Source organism: Lagenorhynchus albirostris, chromosome 8 (genome assembly GCF_949774975.1).
Source record: "Lagenorhynchus albirostris chromosome 8, mLagAlb1.1, whole genome shotgun sequence".
In the NCBI taxonomy this organism is placed as follows: Eukaryota; Metazoa; Chordata; class Mammalia; order Artiodactyla; family Delphinidae; genus Lagenorhynchus; species Lagenorhynchus albirostris.
Genome location: NC_083102.1, coordinates 86,424,980 through 86,445,141, shown reverse-complemented (window position 1 = coordinate 86,445,141; position 20,162 = coordinate 86,424,980). Strand labels below are relative to the sequence as shown.

The window sequence follows — 20,162 nt, the reverse complement described above, 5'->3', positions numbered from 1 at the left end:
TGGCTCACATGTCTCCCCCAGGCAGATGTACTCACTTTCCTCCCAAAACCCCCAAACGCTCATCTCATCACAGCATCAGGTACTAAGTCACTGATTTCATGATTTCTATCAAGTCAGAGTTCCCTGGATATGGCTTCTCTTGACCTATTGACCTATGACCTAAAGAAACAAGTTATCCACCCCACCCATTACCCAACATACAACAGTGAGACAATGACAAGATAAACACAATAGACACCCCAACTCAAAAAAAGAGAAAAGAATGGGAATCACATAGCAACCACTGGCTCATAGGGATTCTGAAAGCTAGCAAGATTGTTGTTACTAGGGTTCCCTCCTCCAGGAGAAATGTCCAGGATAAGAAAGTTTCCTTGATTGAGATAATTCTGCTCCCTATGAGTGGCTCCCTAATCTGTTGTTCTTCTCAGCTGTTGGTTCTACCCTCTAGGCTTCATCCTCTGAGACATCTGTCCATAAGAATATATCTGTGTTTGCAGCTAAATAGCCCTTTCATCCTGCTTTCTGCCCATTTCAAGCTAGGTATGTAAAGTACAGCCCTTGTAATTCTCTACTCCACCACTGCCTGCCTCTTCCCCATGCTTTTCTGAAACTGTGGCCCAACCACATCTCTTCCAAATAGACAAGTGCAGCATGCCATGACGCTGGAGTGCACCAAGGGCTGCATCTTTGCTGCAGTGACTAGGAGACCAGGATGCTGGAAGACATCACTGTGAAAGTAGCCAATAGAATCAGGAACCAAGGAACACACCTCTGGTGCAATACTCCAGAGCCAGATAATACAAAGTTGAATCTGAAACTGCAGTTTGTTTGACGCTGAGTGGAAACACCCGCTTGGTAAAGCCACATCTGAGAAATAAAAAAAGGTTGTCCTTAACATCACAAAGTGAGCCAAAATTTTGAGGCTCCCAATTTATCAATATTTTCTTGGACCTCAGCTTTTGGAAGAAGAAATCTTGTTCATTAGCATCTGGCTTCGTGGTTCATTTGAATACCGTCCAGCTTGCTGGTGGATGGCATTTGTGATGGAGAGCTCTCTGCTACAGAATAGTAAATATGTTTCTACTTCAACCCAAGTAAATGAGCTGTTGTTGTTTCTTCTGCAATATGTTAAACTCAGATATCTCCAAATGCAGTGTTGGAAAGCTGAGAATTCTAAGTGTGAAAATTGTTAAAGTTTGGACCTATTTTGCCACAAGGCAACATGCTTGTAATAGTTACTAAAACATTGCTCTTTGACGAATATTTCGAAGCTGATTTTCTCAAAGGAGCAGTTTGTGCTCATGTTAAGTCTCTTGGTTCTTGCCTACAGAGGAGAGACACTGGTGGTGGTAAATATGTGCTGGTACGTCCCTCCTGACTGTCTCCCCAACCACACAGCATCCCCCTCAGCTTGCTCTAGGCTCCCTGTGCAGAATGCAAGAAGTCGATGTCTCTGGAAAGGGCTAGAAACACCGTTGCTTACTATGCTGCAGAATGTCTCCTCCACCACCACCTATCACAGGACAAGCAGGTGCACATGCACCTTCCTGGTTTGAGAGACAGATGCAACACCCCTCTGAAGTGTGGGGGTGGAAGGGAGAGGGGTAGAAACTGGTTCTCCTGGTCACTCAGGCATCCTTTGAACAAAGGTGGCAGTTGGGGAAGAGAACAAAGAGAGAGTCTTACCTTTTATTTCTTCCTTATCTAGAACATGCAGGGCAAAGGGGAAGTTTTGTTCAACGATATGAATAGTCGAATTGCACTCTGGTTTATTTCTAGTTAAATTACATAAGATTAAATTCTGTCTTTTCCTCAATCATCACGTCCTATAACACCTTCCCAGAGTTTCCTGACTGTCAGGTCAAAGACCTCTAAGACTCATGCTCTCCTGGCTCTATGTCCTTCTTAATGGTGATAGTTATCAGAGTTGCACGTTTACATTTCTTTGTGCAGGGGTTTGATTAAATGTGTCTTCTCATTTGACTGTGGGCATCGTAAAGGTAGGAACCATGCAGGAATTCTGCTCTCCATCATGTGCCCAGCCCTGGCACCGCCTGGCATGTTATAGGCACTTGTAAATGCTGGTTGAATGAAGAATAAGGACCAGCAACAGGTGATTAGCTAATTGAAGACACCTCCCTTTCTAAAATGTTTTCCAAAATAAATTCAGTGCTGCTCAGCAAGAAATCATTGTTCTGCATTCTGCTGTGTCTCCTTGAAAAGATATGAATAGCACATGTACACATGTGCACACACATTCATAATATTAATCATTTTAAAGCTACATCTCCTCTATTTAAAAAAAAAAAAGATTAACTATGTGGAATCTAGACATGCTATTAGCTAACTTCGGCCTACTTATTTCCTCCCTTCTTCCGATGGTCTATGATTATGTTTTTCTGTAAATTCCTTACTAGTTCTTCCTCTTCTTCAGGCAGCCCTAAGGTTGCTAAATTACTTGTGCTCATTTCCAAGCTTGTGCTCCTAAGAGAACAGAAAAGCAGTAGGCATCAGGAACCAGGCATAACTTGGAGAAATGGAGATAAAGCAAAGCTTGCTTATGTCATGATCAGTGAAATCTTTGTTGCTTTGATTTGTACCTTCCAACTAAAAGCCAACTAACAAAGATGAAAAGAAGGAAAAGGTGCCATCTCTTGCCCTTTCACTCTGAAATATGGGCTTCCAGCTAGGACTCTCAGCTATAATTCACCATGTCCTGGACACCCTATTAATCAAATGATTAGTCATTTTGCTTTTTTAAAACTTTATTTAAACATGGATGCCTTAATACTGAGCTCCTGAAGTCTTTTGCCTTCTCAAGTATCTAACAGCCTACTCTGTTTCTTGGGTCTATAGCAGCCTTAGAATCTACAAACAAGGGTGCTTCATCTCTCTGGCCAGACCAGACCTTGATTATTTTATTTTTATAATGACAACTACAGGACCCCAAGAATCAGAGATGAGTCAAAGGGCTTTACTTACCCTTCTCTCCCTATCGAATTACCAAAGCTTCTAGAATTCTACCTACAGTTGGGATTCTTCAACTTTCTGAATGCTTCTGGGGCTCAGTCTGAACTTGCTTCTTCCATGAAACAGAACAGTTGATAGAGAGATGCCCTCATCTTGCCCAGGTGAGAGAGCCTAGGTGAAGAAAAGAAATTATTCTTACCCCTTTTTTCACTTTCCATGTGGCAGAAATCATAGATCCATGTTTCTCTGGGTTCTATTTATATTATAGAAACGTAAAAGAAAAGGCAAGTATGACTTCTAATTAAAGAAGACTTCTATCAGGGAATTGGTATGTTTTCCTCTTTTATCATAGATATGCAGCTTATCTTCTGGAAGGGGCATAGAGGGCTTACCATTTTCTTATGAGCAATTGGCAAAAGATGCTGTTCATCAATTCCATTTATTTCCTTTGAAAGGAAAAATATCTTCACAGGCTAAATAATGTTACAACTTTATTGGGAGGAATTTTCCCAAAGCCCATGAGTTTTTTCTTTTCCTTTCTGTTTTTGCTCTGTTTTTCTAATCTTCAATTCAATTGTCTTTTTGCCTTAAAAAATAAGACCAATATATTTTGAATTATTTCCAAAGTAAATAAAAGATGTGTTCACCTTCCTCTTGACACAATGAAGAATGTGTTAAGACTTGCATTAGTTAAAACCTAGAAAACAACATCGTTAGTTACATTTGCAAATTTGCTAAAAGTAGGTAACTTAAAATAATGAAAAAAAGCCAGGGTTATGATTCAGTGTTGCCAAATTACCAAAGCTATTTGAAGAGCCAGAAAGAAATGCATTCTGATACTGCTGTATTATTTTCACAATAATAGAGGGGAAAAGGAACCTTTGTCTACAGTTATCTTTGACAATCTTCATTAATCTTTAAGATTTTTTATTCTTGTTTACTAAGAAACTGAATTCACTCAAAAGTCTATAAATATTGGCAGCAGAATTAACTGGTATCCAGATAACCTAATCCATCTTCCCTCTTTAATGTTAGTAGAACTGAGAAGGAAGAGGTGTTTTCTTGGTATGAAATTATAGATGTGTGTGGATTTCCATATATTTGAAAAGAAAAGAGATGTGTTGAAGGGATTGGAAAGGTTAGAAAGCAACTGGGACAAGTTTTAGTTTGGCAACCTCACAACTGTTGTGGGGAAAATAGGACTGGGCAGTAGCCCAGGCCACTGGTGTTCCAGGGTTTTGAAGCACTGGGACCAGGTCCCTCTTTTGTTTGTTGGCAGTTACCAGTGTTCATTGGCAGCCCAGCTGGTTGCTAAGAGTTTATAGAATGAGCATCTTGGAGATTTGAAGGTAAGAAGAAGAGGCAACAGGTGGGAATAGAGCTGTCAGTATGAACTGGACTCTGTCCTCCCGGAATCATGAGAATGGCAAATAGCCAGAGTCCTCTCATTTGTCCTAACAAAGACCATTCTGTTTGATGGTTTCAAAGATTCCCAAATAGCCTCTTAAAATGTACAAGCAAAAACCTATATAATATGTTTCTGGCCATCAGAATCTTCTTTATCTGATTTTCCTGATATTGAAATATTTATGCTGAAGAAAAAAATCAAGAAGTTTTGAGAAAGATCTGAGAAACACCGTATGAAGGTGAAGTGACCAATCAAGTGAATGTGACTTCCAAATAAATATTAAATCTCTCTTGAGTTTTTCTGAAACGTTCTGTATTTCAGTGCTTTGCTATGAGATACTGGTACAAGAAACACCTGTGCTGTTTTTCCCAACAGTAAGACCAGATTCCGATGGATCCAAGAGAGCAGCTCACAGAAGAATGTGCCTCCCTTTGGTTTGGATGGCGTGTACATATCAGAGCCTTGTCCCAGTTACTGCAGTGGCCATGGGGACTGCGTTTCAGGGGTGTGTTTCTGCGACCTGGGGTATACCGGTAAGGCTGCAGACATGTCTGATGATTTGTTTGTAAAATATTCGTCTCTAGTTACTATATTTCATGTCACTTCTTCCAAGGAAATAGATTCTGAGTTTATTCTTCTTTAAGTCCTAATTGTAGGAATTTGTAACCCAGGCAAATGAGGTGCTGAGATATTTTGTAGTTTTGAACTGCCTAAGAAGGAAACGCATGACAACACAAATTTCATTCCTAAAGTATATTTATTTATTATTAATAGTAAAAATAATTAACATCGCTTGAGTCCGTACTTCATGCCAGGCACTATAGTAGGTGTTTTTATTTCACCTCATTTAATTCTAGCAATAAATAACCCTATAGTGTAGTACTGTTATTGTCCGTGTTTACACTTGAGGAAACTGAGACACAGAGAGGTATAGTAACTCTCCCAAGGTCACAAAGCTAGGAGCTGCTGGAGCTGGGCTTCAAACCCTGGCAGCCGAGCTCTTAACCACTTGGCTGCCTGTGCTTTTTACATTGCTTTTATACAAAATGTAATTGTATACATTTAAAGTAAAAATCAACTTATGAAATGATAAACCCAAGACTGCCAAAAGAGAACTTTACAAGAGAAGTATTTTCTGACCACAGTCACCCTTGGGTGTTGCTACAAGCAAAATAAAAAGGAAGCTGAGATTAAAGAGTAAAATTGGAGAAAATATTATAAGCTCCGAAATCTTTTTATAGAATTTTTCCTGGAGGGAACTTCAAAGGATCCTTCCCAGCTTTTCAGTGCTCTGCCCTTCATCTGGTGCGTGACCAAAGACAAACATATGTTGTTGCAGGCCTTCTGTAGAGAGTGCTGTCACTCGTGGTTTCAGGGTGTTTCTTTTAAATCTGGGATTAACTCCCCTTATTGATCCACTAATACAAAGAACAAATGAACCAATTTTGTTGTGGACAAAATCTATTTCTCAGTTTACACAAATCCTCTGAGTAACAAGAATCATGGAAATGTGTGGTTCCTGATGTCTCTCTGTAAGTAGCTAGTGGGAAGCAGCCGCATAGCACAGGGAGATCAGCTCCGTGCTTTGTGACCGCCTGGAGGGGTGGGATAGGGAGGGTGGGAGGGAGGGAGACGCAAGCAGGAAGAGATATGGGAATATATGTATGTATATAACTGATTCATTTTGTTGTGAAGCTGAAGCTAACATACCATTGTAAAGCAATTATACTCCAATAAAGATGTTAAAAAAAAATTAAAATTATAGGAGCAGAATAGTGTTTTTGATGTTAGAAGTGATGGCTGTATTTCAGACAGATGATTGGGAGATTCAGATTTTGATGTGGTTTCTTTCCCCTAACACCTGTGGCAATGCTTCTTTTGCCCATGCACTGAATGTAACTTCCAATGTCTCATGATTTTAACAAAACCTCTCTCCTGTGTATTTCTTTTCTCGGAAGCCACACAAGGAACCTGTGTGTCTGTTGTCCCTAACCACAGTGAGATGTTCGATAGGTTTGAGGGGAAGCTCAGCCCGTTGTGGTACAAGATAACCGGAGGCCAGATTGGAACGGGCTGTGGAACACTTAACGATGGCAAGTCTCTGTACTTCAGTGGCCCCGGAAAAAGGGAAGCAAGGACCATCCCTCTGGACACCAGGAATATCAGGTGAATAGTTAATTGGTATACTTCTCCATGAACATAGTACTTACCGTGCCATGTGTTCTAACCTACAACACTCTGTTCTGTTATTGAGGGTTTACATAGTAATGTTTCTCTATATAGATTCTGATATATAAAAATAAAGCATAACTTTATAATAAAATAGGCAGTTTCTGCAAAACTTATACTCCAATTCATTAATCAGCGTACAGTCATCACCAAGGCCTGTGTGTCTAATATATGTCAGCTTGGTTTTCTAAAGTTCTGTGTTATTATGAAAACTATTTGGTATTAATTTTAATATATGCCAGGAGAAACAAAGAATTTTTTTCAACTTTAAATTCTGTGTCCAAAAATGTCATGACCCCCATTTATCTAAGTTTATTTGTATTCACTTATTGAAAACTGTTCCAGAAATTTAAAATACCTACACTGACACCTACTGGTAAAATAAATAAATGCTTAGTTTTAAGGGCAAATGAAATAGTAGCACACCTAAAATAAAACTGTGCGTTTTTATTTTTAGTCAAACTATTTTAGAATTGGAAGAAAGGAAACCAAAGAAATGTTTGAAACTTTTAGACCTTCTTCTCACTAAAATCTGGGGTTCTGTGTCATAGTTTTTCTGCCTTCGATCTCTTTCCCTTCCTTCTGAGTCCTTGTCACAGAGGTGTGCCTGCCATGTAGGTTGGTTTACTGTGGGCTGAGGCATGGTTTACATCACACTGAGTGAGTGTCAGTTGTGAAAAATTAAACCATCTGAGTCTAAATCAGTAATACAGGTAACTATCTGGCCCTAAACAAATACAGCATTCAACTTTTTTTTTTTTTTTAACAATTTTTGTTGTTGTTGGCTACATTGGGTCTTCGTTGCTGTGTGCAGGCTTTCTCTAGTTGTGGCGAGCAGGGGCTACTCTTCGTTGCGGTGCGCGGGCTTCTCACTGTGGTGGCTTCTCTTGTTGCGGAACACGGGCTGTATGCACACGGGCTTCAGTAGTAGCAGCACGCAGGCTCAGTAGTTGTGGCACGTGGGCCCTAGAGCACGCGGGCTTCAGTAGTTGCGGCGCGTGGGCTCAGTATTTGCGGCACCTGGGCTCTAGGGCGCGCGGGCTTCAGTAGTTGTGGCACGCGGGCTCAGTACTTGTGCCTCGCGGGCTGTAGAGCGCAGGCTCAGTAGTTGTGGCGCACAGACTTAGTTGCTCCGCAGCATGTGGGATCTTCCTGGACCAGGGATTGAACCCGTGTCCCCTGCATTGGCAGGCAGATTCTTAACCACTGCACCACCAGGGAGGTCCCAGCATTCAACTTTTTAATGTTAGATTTTTCCTCCTGAGTTTCCAAGGATAGTATCATCTCAATTTAAAGGAATTCCCATTTCAGTGATTTCATTAAATCATATCAGACTGTCACAATGAAGTGGAATTAAACTGTTTCCTTTTGTTTCAGTAATTATTCCAGAATAAAATTAATGGTCATATTAATTAACTTTTTCAAATGGTTACAGAATTAACTTACTATATAATCTTTGTAGTTTCTGTTTGTCATATGCCCTTCGAATTTAAAAGTAGTACCTAAGAATTATAGGAGTTTTACTTTTTAATGTGTCAAAATACAAAGGGCTAAATCTCTTCTGAGCTCATCTATTTGTAAGTAAACTGAAGTGTTTTGGGATTTTTTCCCCCAGACTCGTTCAGTTTTATATACAAATTGGAAGCAAAACTTCAGGAATTACCTGCATCAAACCACGAGCTAGAAATGAAGGTAAGCTGCTATATTTCCATAGAAATTACAGTTACTACTAGCAAATTAGTTCTTTCTCCTCCCAAAGTTTGGCCGGGATTTTGTAAACTGATACACTACCTTAGATCATTCCTTCTCTTCTCTCCTCTATCAGTGAGTGGGTAACTACATAGAGCCTTGGTCTCTAAGATTCCTCATCCAGATCCTTAAGCCTGTAAACAGGGAAACCTGTTCCTTTATAACTTTACACGGGAGGAAACGAAATTGCAGAGACTTACATTCAGCACGGTTTAGGTCTAGGAACTTGTTTGCATAGGGTATTGCTGAATGCGGATCATACTCTGCTTCCCGCCCGTAAGCATCCTGAGGGTACTAGAATCCTTTGGTGGAAGGAGCAGTTCTTGTAGTAATAAACATGAACTTTTACTGAGTACCTACTATATGCAAGGCACTGTACCAAGTGTTTTATCTGTTAATGCATTTAATCCTCCCCATACCTCTTTGCCATAGGTACTATTATTTGTCCTATTTTACACATGTAGAAGCTAAGGCACAGAGAGGTCAAGTAACTTACCCAAGATCATTCAGTCAGTAAGTAGATAAGCAGGGAGTCAAACCACTCATGCTGGCTCTAGAGCCTATGCCTTAACCACCATGCACACTGCCTCTCTCCTTGCCCAGAACTCTCCTCTCTCTAGGCATCCATACCATCTTCTGCCTCCATGATTCAGTGCTGAAAGAAATTCATAAGGCTTGAAACATACATAGATGGCCTTCAGTTGCTCTACAGATATGACGGATTCCTTAAGGGACCCCGCATATGAGTTGGTTCCTGGTACAAAATCCATGAGCTTCTCAGATAGGTTTTCCTCCAAACATTGACCTCGTAAATAGTATATGAAGAATTTTGCAGCTTCTAAGTTTGTTATTCTCTCAGGCATGACTATGTAAAACATATTGGCTTAAACACTATAGTACCTGTTAGTCAATAGAGCTACCAATAGCTCTGTTCATCAATTCTAAATGTCCTTGGCCATATCATCACTGAAAGCTTCCATGACTTTTTCTAAGTATCTCAGTACTTTTAGTCTAGTAATTATCCAGATAATCTGTTTACTGAAGCAGCAGTCTAGAAACTTATATAGACTATTTTGCATTTCCTAATCTCTTGACAAACATTTATTAAGAATCTGCTCTAAGCTAGACACAGTTCTAGGTGGCACCGATACAGTGTCACTGAAAGACGGATGCATCAGTCATGATGAGCTAGGTTATGCTGCAATAACAAACAACCCTCTAAATCTCTGTGGGTTAAAACAAAAAGGATTTGTCCTTTGTGCTGCATTTTCCTCATGGGTCATCTGAGGTCCTCATTCCAGCACCCAGGATAATGAAACAGCTGCTGGGGAGCTTCTGGATGTTGCCAGCCACGTGGCAGAAGGAAAGAGAGTGTGTGGTAAAGGGGACAAAACATGCAGACTACCACATGCCAGGATGGGAAGAACTAGTGGGGCAATGATGAGCATAGCAGACAGAAGCCCTGCCCTTAAGGGAACTTACATTCTAGTAAGAGGAGTCAGAAAATCAACAGTAACGAAAAGAAATAAGCAAGATGTTAGATTGATGGGCTAGACAGAAATAAATAAGCTGATGAGATGGAAAGTAAACTTATGCAGGGGCAGATGCAGATTTCGATAGAATGGTCTGGGAGGGCCCTCACTGAGGAAGTGACATTTAAATTGAAATCTAAAGGGTGAAAAGGAGCCAGCGCAGGAGGAGCTCAGGGGAAGTTTTCCAGTCAGAAGAAACAGCAAAGGCCACGAGGTGGAAAAGAATTGTGGTATTGGAGGAACAGAAAGAAAGCCAGGTGGCCTGGGGCATGTGAAGGTCGAGGAGTGCTTGGGGGTGAGGGGCAGGGGCCCAGTCAGGCAGGACCTTGCTGGTCAGTGGTAGGGAGGTGGGGTCGGAATCCACTGTCGTCAGGGAAACCAATTGGAGGCTTTTAGGTCAGGTAGTGACGTAACCTGATTTAAGTTTTTACAGGATCACCCTGCAGAAACAATATGTAGTTCAAAGCAAAGGAGTATTTCTAGAGCACATTCTCCGCCCACACAGAGACAGGAGCTTTGAGGGATGCAAAGGTAGATGGGGTCCTGTCCCAAGACATTGCTTGCTGATTGGAGAGGTAGAGCACTTTAATGTTGTCCTTAACCCTTGTAATAAAATTATTATTTAAAAATCGTTTGTGGTTGGCACAGTGTAGCAACTGTGTGCATGTGCACATGTGCATGACTCTTCTGAAAATTACAAATCCGTACCCCTATTTGTATATGAGAAAAAAAAGACCAACTCTGGCCAGAGTACAGTGAGAAGCATCCACTTACTGACCTGAAGCTCTGCTCTATACTTAACCTCTGATTACAAATGCTCTTGTCTGCCCTGTTGGGCTTATTCCCTTAGGATTCCTTTAAGAACACAACTTTTTCTGGACGACTCTGAGCCATTTTCTTGAACTCACTGCTGCCTGTGTAATTTACATCCCACAGGCATTTCTCAGTCTTTTATTGAAAAGTGGTTGTTAAAATGTAAATCTGCCTAAATCCTTGAACAAATCTCTTCTGGTGATGAAAGTCACAATTTTTTACATACTCAAGCTGAAGCCTCAATTTACATATTTGGAATTAAAATCAAAATTAGGCTATTTTCAATAAGACTGGGAAGATTGTAGATGAAATTGTAATTTAAAAAGGGAAATGTTTTATGTTCCTTAAACACTCAGTAGATGAGCTAAGATGGCTTGGTTTCTTCAGATGGACAGTGTTTAGATGACACAGCTGAAGAGGCTCAGCGATTGATATAAAATATGGATATTGCTGTTTCCCTGTCTTGCATTTCTCCATTCCTTCATACTTATCTGCAAGGGACTTCATTGTCCTGCAGAATTGGGGCCCTCATCTCTGTAGATCTTGTGGCTGCCTGAAGGTATAAGTGACACTCCTGAAAAAGTTAATGAGGAGAAAGGCAGCAAGAAGAAACCAAATGGAGTATGGACCTCTTGAGCTGTGTTTCTCATATTCCTGTGGACATCTGAATCCTTTAGGAGGCTTTCAAATGCAGATTCTGATTCAGTAGGACTTGGGTGGTATGCTGCGTAACAAATCATTCCAAAACTGAGTGGCCTAAAGCAACATCTGTTATCTTCTAGCTTCTGTGAGTCAGGAATTCAAGAACAGCTTTGCTGGGTGGATCTGGCTCCAGACCTCTCATGAGGCTGCATGCAAGATAAAAGCCAAGACGGTGCAGTCATCTAAAGACTCAACCAGGGCTGGAGGATCTCTTTCCAAGATGCTCACTTACATGGCTATTGGCAAGAGGCCTGTTTCTTTCAGTGGACCTAGCCATAGGCTGCTTGAGTGTCCTTACTACCTGTCAGCTGACTTTCTTCAGAGAAAGACAACCATGAGAGAGCAGGGAAGAAAGTGCAAGCGCCTTTTATGGCGTACTCTCAGAAGTCACACATTGTCGCTTCTACGATATTCTATTAGAAGCAAGTTACTGAGTCCAGCCACACTCAAAAAGAGAATTAAGCTTCACTTTTGATGGGAGGAGTGTCAAAGAATTTGTGGACATGTAAAAACACCACAGGTAGAGCCAGTTCCCAGGTGATGCAGGCACTGGTCCTTGGACCATACTTTGAGTAGAAGGTGCTAAAGGACCACCAGTGAGATTTTAGTCTTGTGACGCTTCATTTCTTCGTACTGTATCTGCTTTCTAAATAGGTCACCCAGATAACTATCTAAATTATTCATTTTCTCTCCCTCTCTCTCTCTCCCCTATGTTATTAAATATAAACCATATCAAACAAATTAATATCTACAAGAAAAACTATATTTTGAGAAAACATCGAGGGTTGGAGACTGGAGTTTTCTCAGATGCTCCTCACCTTGACTAGAATCAAAATGAGAAAGAGCCTAGCTTCAGTGTTCTTCATGAACTTTGGTGTGGTTCTCTCCCTTCTCCAGCACATGGGTCTCACCTCCACCCACTGAAGCTCCAACTGCACCTGTCTACACGCATACACAGCATACTGTCTCCCCAGAGAGTTCCTATTCTTTGAGCTGTTTTTATCCTCTCGTCAAACACGATGATTTCTTGTATTTTAAATATGGTAGGATTAATTCTCCTGAGATTTCCAATTTTTTTGCATCTTAGTCATTATTATTTCTGGCATCACCCCTTGTCAGATGTGGTGACAGTAATTCCATGTAACATCAATTAACCTTAAAAGGCTTTCTTTTAGTTCTATATTTTATCATATTATTTCTTGAAACTTAATTTTAGTAAACTCTTTGCTGTGCAACATGACAGAGGGATTGAGATGTTCTGGTTAGTCAATAATGAGGAAACTAAAAAGTTATTGTAAGAACCATGAATTATTGCAATTACAAAAAGATTAGAGCATAATAAAATTAATATAACAAATGCAACTTTACTGAACATAATTTCTGTGAATACTCAGAAAGCACTTCAATATCCCCAGTCATAATTATGAATATGCAGTGCCAGTCTTAGGAACAGTTATAGAATAGCAATCAGATAGATGCCAAGAAAGCCCTCTGCCCCCCCCCACATCAAGTAAAATATATTTTTTTATTAATTGCTAATGATCATATATATATCCTGTTGATTCCTACCATTTCATCCTTAGCAACTTTTTCCTTTGCATTCAACATTACCCTTTCCCTGTGTCCTCTTTTAAAAGAAAAATTTTTCTGGGATAGGTAGCAGGAATAGCACACGAAGTATCTTAAACTTTAACATGCATTTCCCTAAACCACACCTGGTGACAGGCAGAGGGAGGTGGGGTAGAAGGGATAAGTGAAGGGGAAAGGTGACACAGAGAAAGAAAGGTAGAACTAGAAAGGTAGAAAGGTAGAGAAAGAAAGGTAGAACCATCGGATGGGAGTGAGTTCTTCTGCTTTGCTATTTAATAATTTGTCTTTATTCAGTCTTCAGTGACCAAGGTCTGACAAAGTGTGAAGTGCCAGTAAAAATTCTGTTCTGCTTAACAGACCTTCACGTTGGGCTGTGCTTCCTATCTGGTACACTGGTGGCACAGAGCACTTCTTGGTTTTGTACTGGGAGATTGAGATGTTTTTTCTGAGTATATAATAATGATATGAGACTTTGTAAAGTTCAGGACAGAATCTAAAATTCAAATACGTAATCTGGAGTGGATTTTTATGTCCCCCTTACCAACCTACTCATCACCCATACAAAGCTGAGTGGTCTTTAAAAAGAGCTTATGTATTTTTCCCCCCACTTCCTAGGAGTCAGTGCATTAGAAACTGTCAAGAAATTGATGAGCCTTCAGGTCTATGAATTCATTCCTTGGAAGTTAGATGAATGTGCCCTCATCCTATGAGATGCAATCCTGCAGTCTTGCCATTTCAAATAATACTGTCCCTTGCCTTTTTTGCCTCTAGGAGAGCTGTCTAAGTAACTGGATTTATGTCTTTTAACTCAGGGCTTGTTGTTCAATATTCAAATGACAATGGGATACTCTGGCATTTGCTTCGAGAGTTGGACTTCATGTCATTTCTGGAACCACAGATCATTTCCATCGACCTTCCACGAGAGGCAAAGACACCTGCAACAGCTTTCCGATGGTGGCAACCCCAACATGGCAAGTTACTGCTCACCCCAAGTTTCCTGGTAGCGTTTAGATCATCCAGTTAAAGCCACGTTGTGCTGTGTGTTTCTTAATTTGCTGTCGATTTCTAGATAATTTGATTTAAAGCCACAGTCATAAAGATATTCCTATTGCTATATAATGAACCTTCTCTGACTGCCTTTATTCATCTGATTTCAGGGAAGCACTCAGCCCAGTGGGCCTTGGATGACGTCCTTATAGGAATGAACGACAGCTCGCAAACTGGGTTTCAAGACAAATTCGATGGCTCTTTAGATCTGCAAGCCAACTGGTATCGAATCCAAGGAGGTCAAGTCAATACTGACTGTCTCTCTATGGATACTGCTCTGATATTCACTGAAAACATAGGTATACGTTTTCACCAGATAAAGGGAGAATATTTCATTAACTGGAGGATTAAATTAACTAAAACCCAAAAGCAGATTCTCTAATGCAAAACTGTGTGCATAACTGCCTGCACTGAGGGGGGCTCTTGGAAGTAAAGACCTGTGTTGTCCTTTCATGTAACTTGGTGAGCCCAATAACAGTTTGTGCAGGAACTGTCTTTCATGGCATGCATAATATGACTAAGGTTTCTTAAAAGTGGGGCAAAAGTACCTATCTGAAAACATTCCCATGTTTCATAATTTGCAGTATTACAATTTGCAGACTCTCTATTAGCCTGTCTCAAGATGGTAAAGCTTTTCAAGTTAGAAGCCTTCCATATTTCTGAGTCTATGCTAGCTAGATAAAAATAGTCAACGTGAGATGAAAAGCCAAAGCACATGTGAGACACTATAGATAAGACATGAGTTTTGTTTGCCACTGAAAGCATGATGAGCAGAAACACCAAATAAGAAAAGAGCACAATTATGTGCTGCCATTAAACTTTTCCTTTTTTGTAGGAAAACCTCGTTATGCTGAGACCTGGGACTTTCATGTGTCAGCATCGACTTTCTTGCAGTTTGAAATGAGCATGGGCTGTAGCAAGCCCTTTAGCGACTCCCACGGTGTACAGCTCCAGTATTCTCTGAACAATGGCAGGGACTGGCATCTTGTCACCGAAGAGTGTGTTCCTCCAACCATTGGCTGTCTGCACTACACAGAAAGTTCAGTTTACACCTCCGAGAGATTCCAGAATTGGAAGCGGATCACTGTCTACCTTCCACTCTCCACCATGTGAGAATTGTCATTTGGCTACATGTCAGAACTTCGGGTTTCTATCACCTAACTGGAAAATAATTATGATGCCACTTGGCAATTCTATTACTCTCTCATGATAATCATGCATGGAGTATACCGGGGGGAAAGAAAAGTTCAAGGTGCTTGGGTAACAATTTTTAAATGTGGTTAAGAGTTCCGAGAGTTTTCCAAGGCTGAACTTTTCTGTTCTTCAGCAAGGTGAAGGCTGCCCACCAGATTCAGTTTTTAAACTGTTGTAAAAACAAATATCTACCCAATAACCAGACTGATACTTATCCACATGAAGCAGTTTGTGAAATCATCACATGTGGAAGAGTATCCTTAGTTGTTTGGGTTTTTTTGTTTTTGTTTTTGTTTTTTTTGCGGTACGCGGGCCTCTCACTGTTGCGGCCTCTCCCATTGCGGAGCACAGGCTCCGGACGCACGGGCTCAGCGGCCGTGGCTCACGGGCCCAGCCGCTCCGCGGCATGTGGGATCTTCCCGGACTGGGGCACAAACCCGTGTCCCCTGCATCGGCAGGCGGACTCTCAACCACTGTGCCACCAGGGAAGCCCCTGTTTGGGTTTTTTTTAATCTCAGTACCGGAATAAGAGTAAAAGGTTCGTTCTTTGGGGATGCTCATATCCTTTTACATCTTTCTTCCCCTCCACAGTATTTCAGATCACATTCAGGTGTTATATTAGGGCTTACAGCAGGCTCCCACTTTTGTGGTTTAGGCATTTGCATAATTTGGGGATCTTTCTAGGAACCAATGTGTACTATGGTGGGTGGTAGAGATTGTACCCTCCTGGGGCTGCTCCCCGCACATCCCTGTATCTCCCTTCCACTGCTCTGCTCTGAATTGTAGGCAAATTGTCCTCTGTAAGCTGCATTTGCCAGCTGCATGTGTTTGCTGGCTTCCTGATAGATTTAGAGAGTAGCAGATACTGGCAAGAAATTGGAGGGTGGAAATAAAGTTAAGCCAGGGTGTTCCTTCCCCTCCCTTTCTATCTCAAGTGCATCTTGGCCAACTTCAGCAGCTCTAGCTTCCCCGAGATGTCCTTCCATGTGACACTGGCCCCTGGGCACTAACCTCATCTCCTCTTGTGTCCCTCCATCTTTGGACTTGTAGTGCTTCCTGACTTTGTTAAACTCTGGTTTCCTCACTGCCCCCATGCTCTGCCATGAACTGTGCATCCAATTCCTTGTGTTAAATTCCCTCTGTGTTAAATATTTACAGTGGTTTCCATTTTCCTCGTTCAATTTGGATTCAGAGAGGCACAAACAAGTGGCAGAAAAAAGAAAAACAAACACAGGAAATCAAAGCGTTTTAGTATATAACCCAAAATAGTTTCCTGTGGACCCCAGAGCTTTAAAGAGTGCTAACTTGTAGCTCATTTATTCACTTTATTTTTATTCAACAAACATTTATTGAATATCTATTATGTTTTAGATCTCTGACACAAAATGAATAAGTTGATGCCAGGATCCAAATATATTATTTAGGGTAACAGGTATCTAAACAGTTATCTTATAAAATGATAGCAGAAGCAAAACCCAATGGTATTATTGAAACACAGGGAGATACTACCTAACTCAGTTTGAGGAGATCGGAGGGAGATTTCTGGAGGAACTGATGTCTGAGCTGAGTCTAAATAAGTGAGTAGAGCTTGTCTGAGTGAAAAGCACTCGTTGGGGAGGAGGGGCGTATGTGCTGTTGTAAACCGAAATAGAATCCCAGAGGCCAGAAGAAACAAGAGTTTATGGGGAAGTGCAAGGATTCCATGCTATCAGAGTATAATTGTGAGGCAATAGGGGAAGACGAGGCAAGGGCAGAGGGCAGACAATGAAAGGGCCGTGTATTTATTAGAGGTTTGGCCTTGACATTGCATGTGTTGGGGAACCATTTTAAGGGTGTAAAGCTGAGTGTCGATGTGACTAGATTTCTGTTTCAGAGCCACCATGCTGGCAGCTGTGTTGCATTGAAGGAGAACTTGTGTAGGGGAAACTATAGCACTTGAGATTTTACTGTTGAAATTCCACTTCAAGTCAGCTGTGTTCTCCTTTCCAAATAACTAACACATTTCTACTGTGCAATCTGTTCCTAAGTGAGAGACTGCTGTTTGGTAAGGCTGCACATATTTCTGGATAAAGTGGTCTTCTGACAGTATATTCCAAATAACAGACTGCAAATATAATAAAAAACATGGGAGTACATCACATCATTCTAGTCTTCACCTTTAAGGGAGCCAGGCCCTCAGGAACCAAAATAGAGGCAGAGGTTGGATAGGGCTTCCATTTACTACCTCAGAAACCATTTAGGGAGCAGTAGAACAGAGACCTCATGGCAAGACCTTTGTAAGATTCCAACTTATACGCATGTTTATCATCCTCAATCTCTTTCCCAGTACTGAAAAGTAGTAAAAGCCTGAAAGCAAAAACTAAGGTTCTGCATGTAGTTCAAACACAGAATAAAGTGATAGTTCAAAGTAACTCTCCCATCTCACATGTGTTCAGAGGCTCTTGTATGAAAGAAATGGTGAAATATTTTTAAAGCATGTTTTCTACTCTCCTGTTTGTGGGTCAAGAGTAAACAACATCCATTACTTGGTATGAAAATGAAGTGTCTCAAATAAAGAGGGAACTGGAACCCAGAGAGGGCACTTTAAAGGGAAAGAATTAAAATAAATGTTTTTGTGCTTTGAAGGTTGCCATTCAAGCCAAGTGTGGTTTTTTTTTTTTTTTTGGTTGTTTTCTTTTGTTTGTTTGTTTGTTTGTTTTTGCTTAGCTCTCCCAGGACCCGGTTCAGATGGATCCAAGCCAACTACACCATGGGGGCTGACTCCTGGGCTATTGATAACGTTGTGCTGGCCTCGGGGTGCCCTTGGATGTGCTCAGGACGAGGGATTTGTGATGCTGGACGCTGTGTGTAAGTTAATAAAACTGGCAGATTCTTTCTTTGTAATGCAGAGATAAAGATGGCTTCTTGATCTCACGACAGATAATTCCTTTTCTCCGCTCATTTTTTTCTTAGGTGTGACCGGGGCTTTGGTGGAACCTACTGTGTTCCTGTCGTTCCTCTGCCCTCGATTCTTAAAGATGATTTCAACGGGAACTTACATCCCGACCTTTGGCCTGAAGTATATGGTGCAGAGAGGGGGAATCTGAATGGTGAAACCATCAAATCTGGAACATCGCTCATTTTTAAAGGGGTCAGATAAGATTCTTCTTCACTACCACTGAATTCCCTACTTCACTCACTGCTCCACACACATGCATTTCTGTTCAGATGATGTATTATTTTATATATAGTTATTGTCTTCTAGGACATATCATGGTTTTAGAAGTCAGGATAGTGTTGGTTCGGGCAGAAGAAAATGAGGTATAAATTGGAAGAGAGAATTAGGGGCCATCTGGACTGCTGGTAATGTTCTGTTTCCTGAGTTGTATGGAAATTACGAAGCTGTGTTACTTTGTGATAATTCCATCATAATTTGATACTTTCCTTTATGTAATTTATATTTCAGTAAAAAAGGGTCCTTAAGGAACATGAATATGCTCATGTCAACAAAAACAACAAAAAATGTTTCCTCTTATATTCACTGCAGTCACTTTTTATGATCACTTAGGCATAAAATTTTTCCTTTGCTTTGGTAATCAGACCTTCTTTCCTCTCTGCTGGAATTATATATGTAAAAATTATATATATACTACTTCTAGAATCTTGACTTCTAGAATGTAGCATTTTATGTGTAATTAAGTATCTAACTTAGAATATTTTTTAATTGATTTTACGGAAGGTCTTTGCTTTTTCCTTTCACTTTCTTTCTTTTCCTCCTACCAATACAACCAGTTGGTGACTTTAAGAAAACCAAACATTTAAGCCAAGTTAAATAACATTCTCAAACATCATTAGTGTATTTTTTGTATTTCAACCTAGATGTTGGTTAGAGGGTTGGTAAACAATTGTGTGAAACAGTGCTGAGCTGACACATCTTCATATGTGAATACATGCTACATCCTGTCTCACTCAGCTGGGGAAATCGGCTAATCTAGGTGTGCAAATGAAATCTTTAACAAAAATCTGCATGGGTTTCTGTACATCCTTAATAATTAACACCTAACAGTTAGAAAATTAGACACCCTGGAACTTTTTCAATTATAGCTAATAGATGCTGACTGTCATCCTTGTTTGAATCCAGAATTCTTCTCAAGTTTTAGATGAGATAGAAAAAGCACTTTAAGGGTCAGAGAGATTTATAAGTCCCTGAGTGCTATAAGGGGCCAAAAGAAATTGAGGCAGGACATTTCGGGGTGGAATCTTCTGTTTTTTTGTGTGTATGTTTTTAAGTCTTGTCTGAGACTTTAGCTCTCATTGCCACTATCTACTTGAAGCAGTTGACAAGACCAAAAAAGATAAAGTCCTGTGATTCAAATATCTTTACCTGATAAAATTTTAAGCAGTAGAATTAAACTGGTCTCTAGATCCTATAAACAAGGAAGACATATAGTCTTTTATATGTTCCCTGTAGCCATCCAAATGCAAGGGCAGCCAAGCATTATATGTGTTGGACATATATCAGCTCTGCAAGATGCAGAGAGGGCTCAGCGTGTGCCATTCAGTAGGTCGTAGTTTGACCTAGAAAGGCATTCTTTTGTGAAAAAGGAAATGATAGGCTCTTTTTAATGTTTATAGATTCAGGAGTGCTATCCACTATTAAAATAGCTTCACTTTTAGCACAAGGGATTACTGAATCTGGAAGAGGATGAGAAAAAAAACATCTGTATGAACTAGAATATATGCAGAAGGTGGGCATGACAGTTCCACTGGGCAATTATCAATATCAAGTGCTTAACTATAAACAAAATTTTAAATATGAAAGAAAGATACTTTCATAATTACAGATCATGCCAACTTTCAACAAAATTTCTCCTACAAGGGACTTCCCTTGGCCTTATAATGCAGGATCTGCCTTATAATGCAGGAGACACAGGTTCGATCCCTGGTCA

The 20,162-nt window shown here is 40.5% G+C and overlaps 1 protein-coding gene across 2 annotated transcripts in view; it reads left to right on the top strand.

Moving 5' to 3' along the window:
• The window catches only part of RELN (reelin), a 516,315-nt gene that overhangs the window by 415,648 nt on the left and 80,505 nt on the right, over positions 1–20,162 (top strand). For both annotated transcript variants that reach the window (XM_060157241.1, XM_060157242.1), the window contains exons 29-36: positions 4,754–4,911; positions 6,337–6,544; positions 8,223–8,299; positions 13,806–13,964; positions 14,151–14,339; positions 14,876–15,149; positions 17,941–18,081; positions 18,187–18,364. In XM_060157241.1, the coding sequence (XP_060013224.1) occupies positions 4,754–4,911; positions 6,337–6,544; positions 8,223–8,299; positions 13,806–13,964; positions 14,151–14,339; positions 14,876–15,149; positions 17,941–18,081; positions 18,187–18,364 (1,384 nt within the window). The remainder of the gene's footprint in view (positions 1–4,753; positions 4,912–6,336; positions 6,545–8,222; positions 8,300–13,805; positions 13,965–14,150; positions 14,340–14,875; positions 15,150–17,940; positions 18,082–18,186; positions 18,365–20,162) is intronic.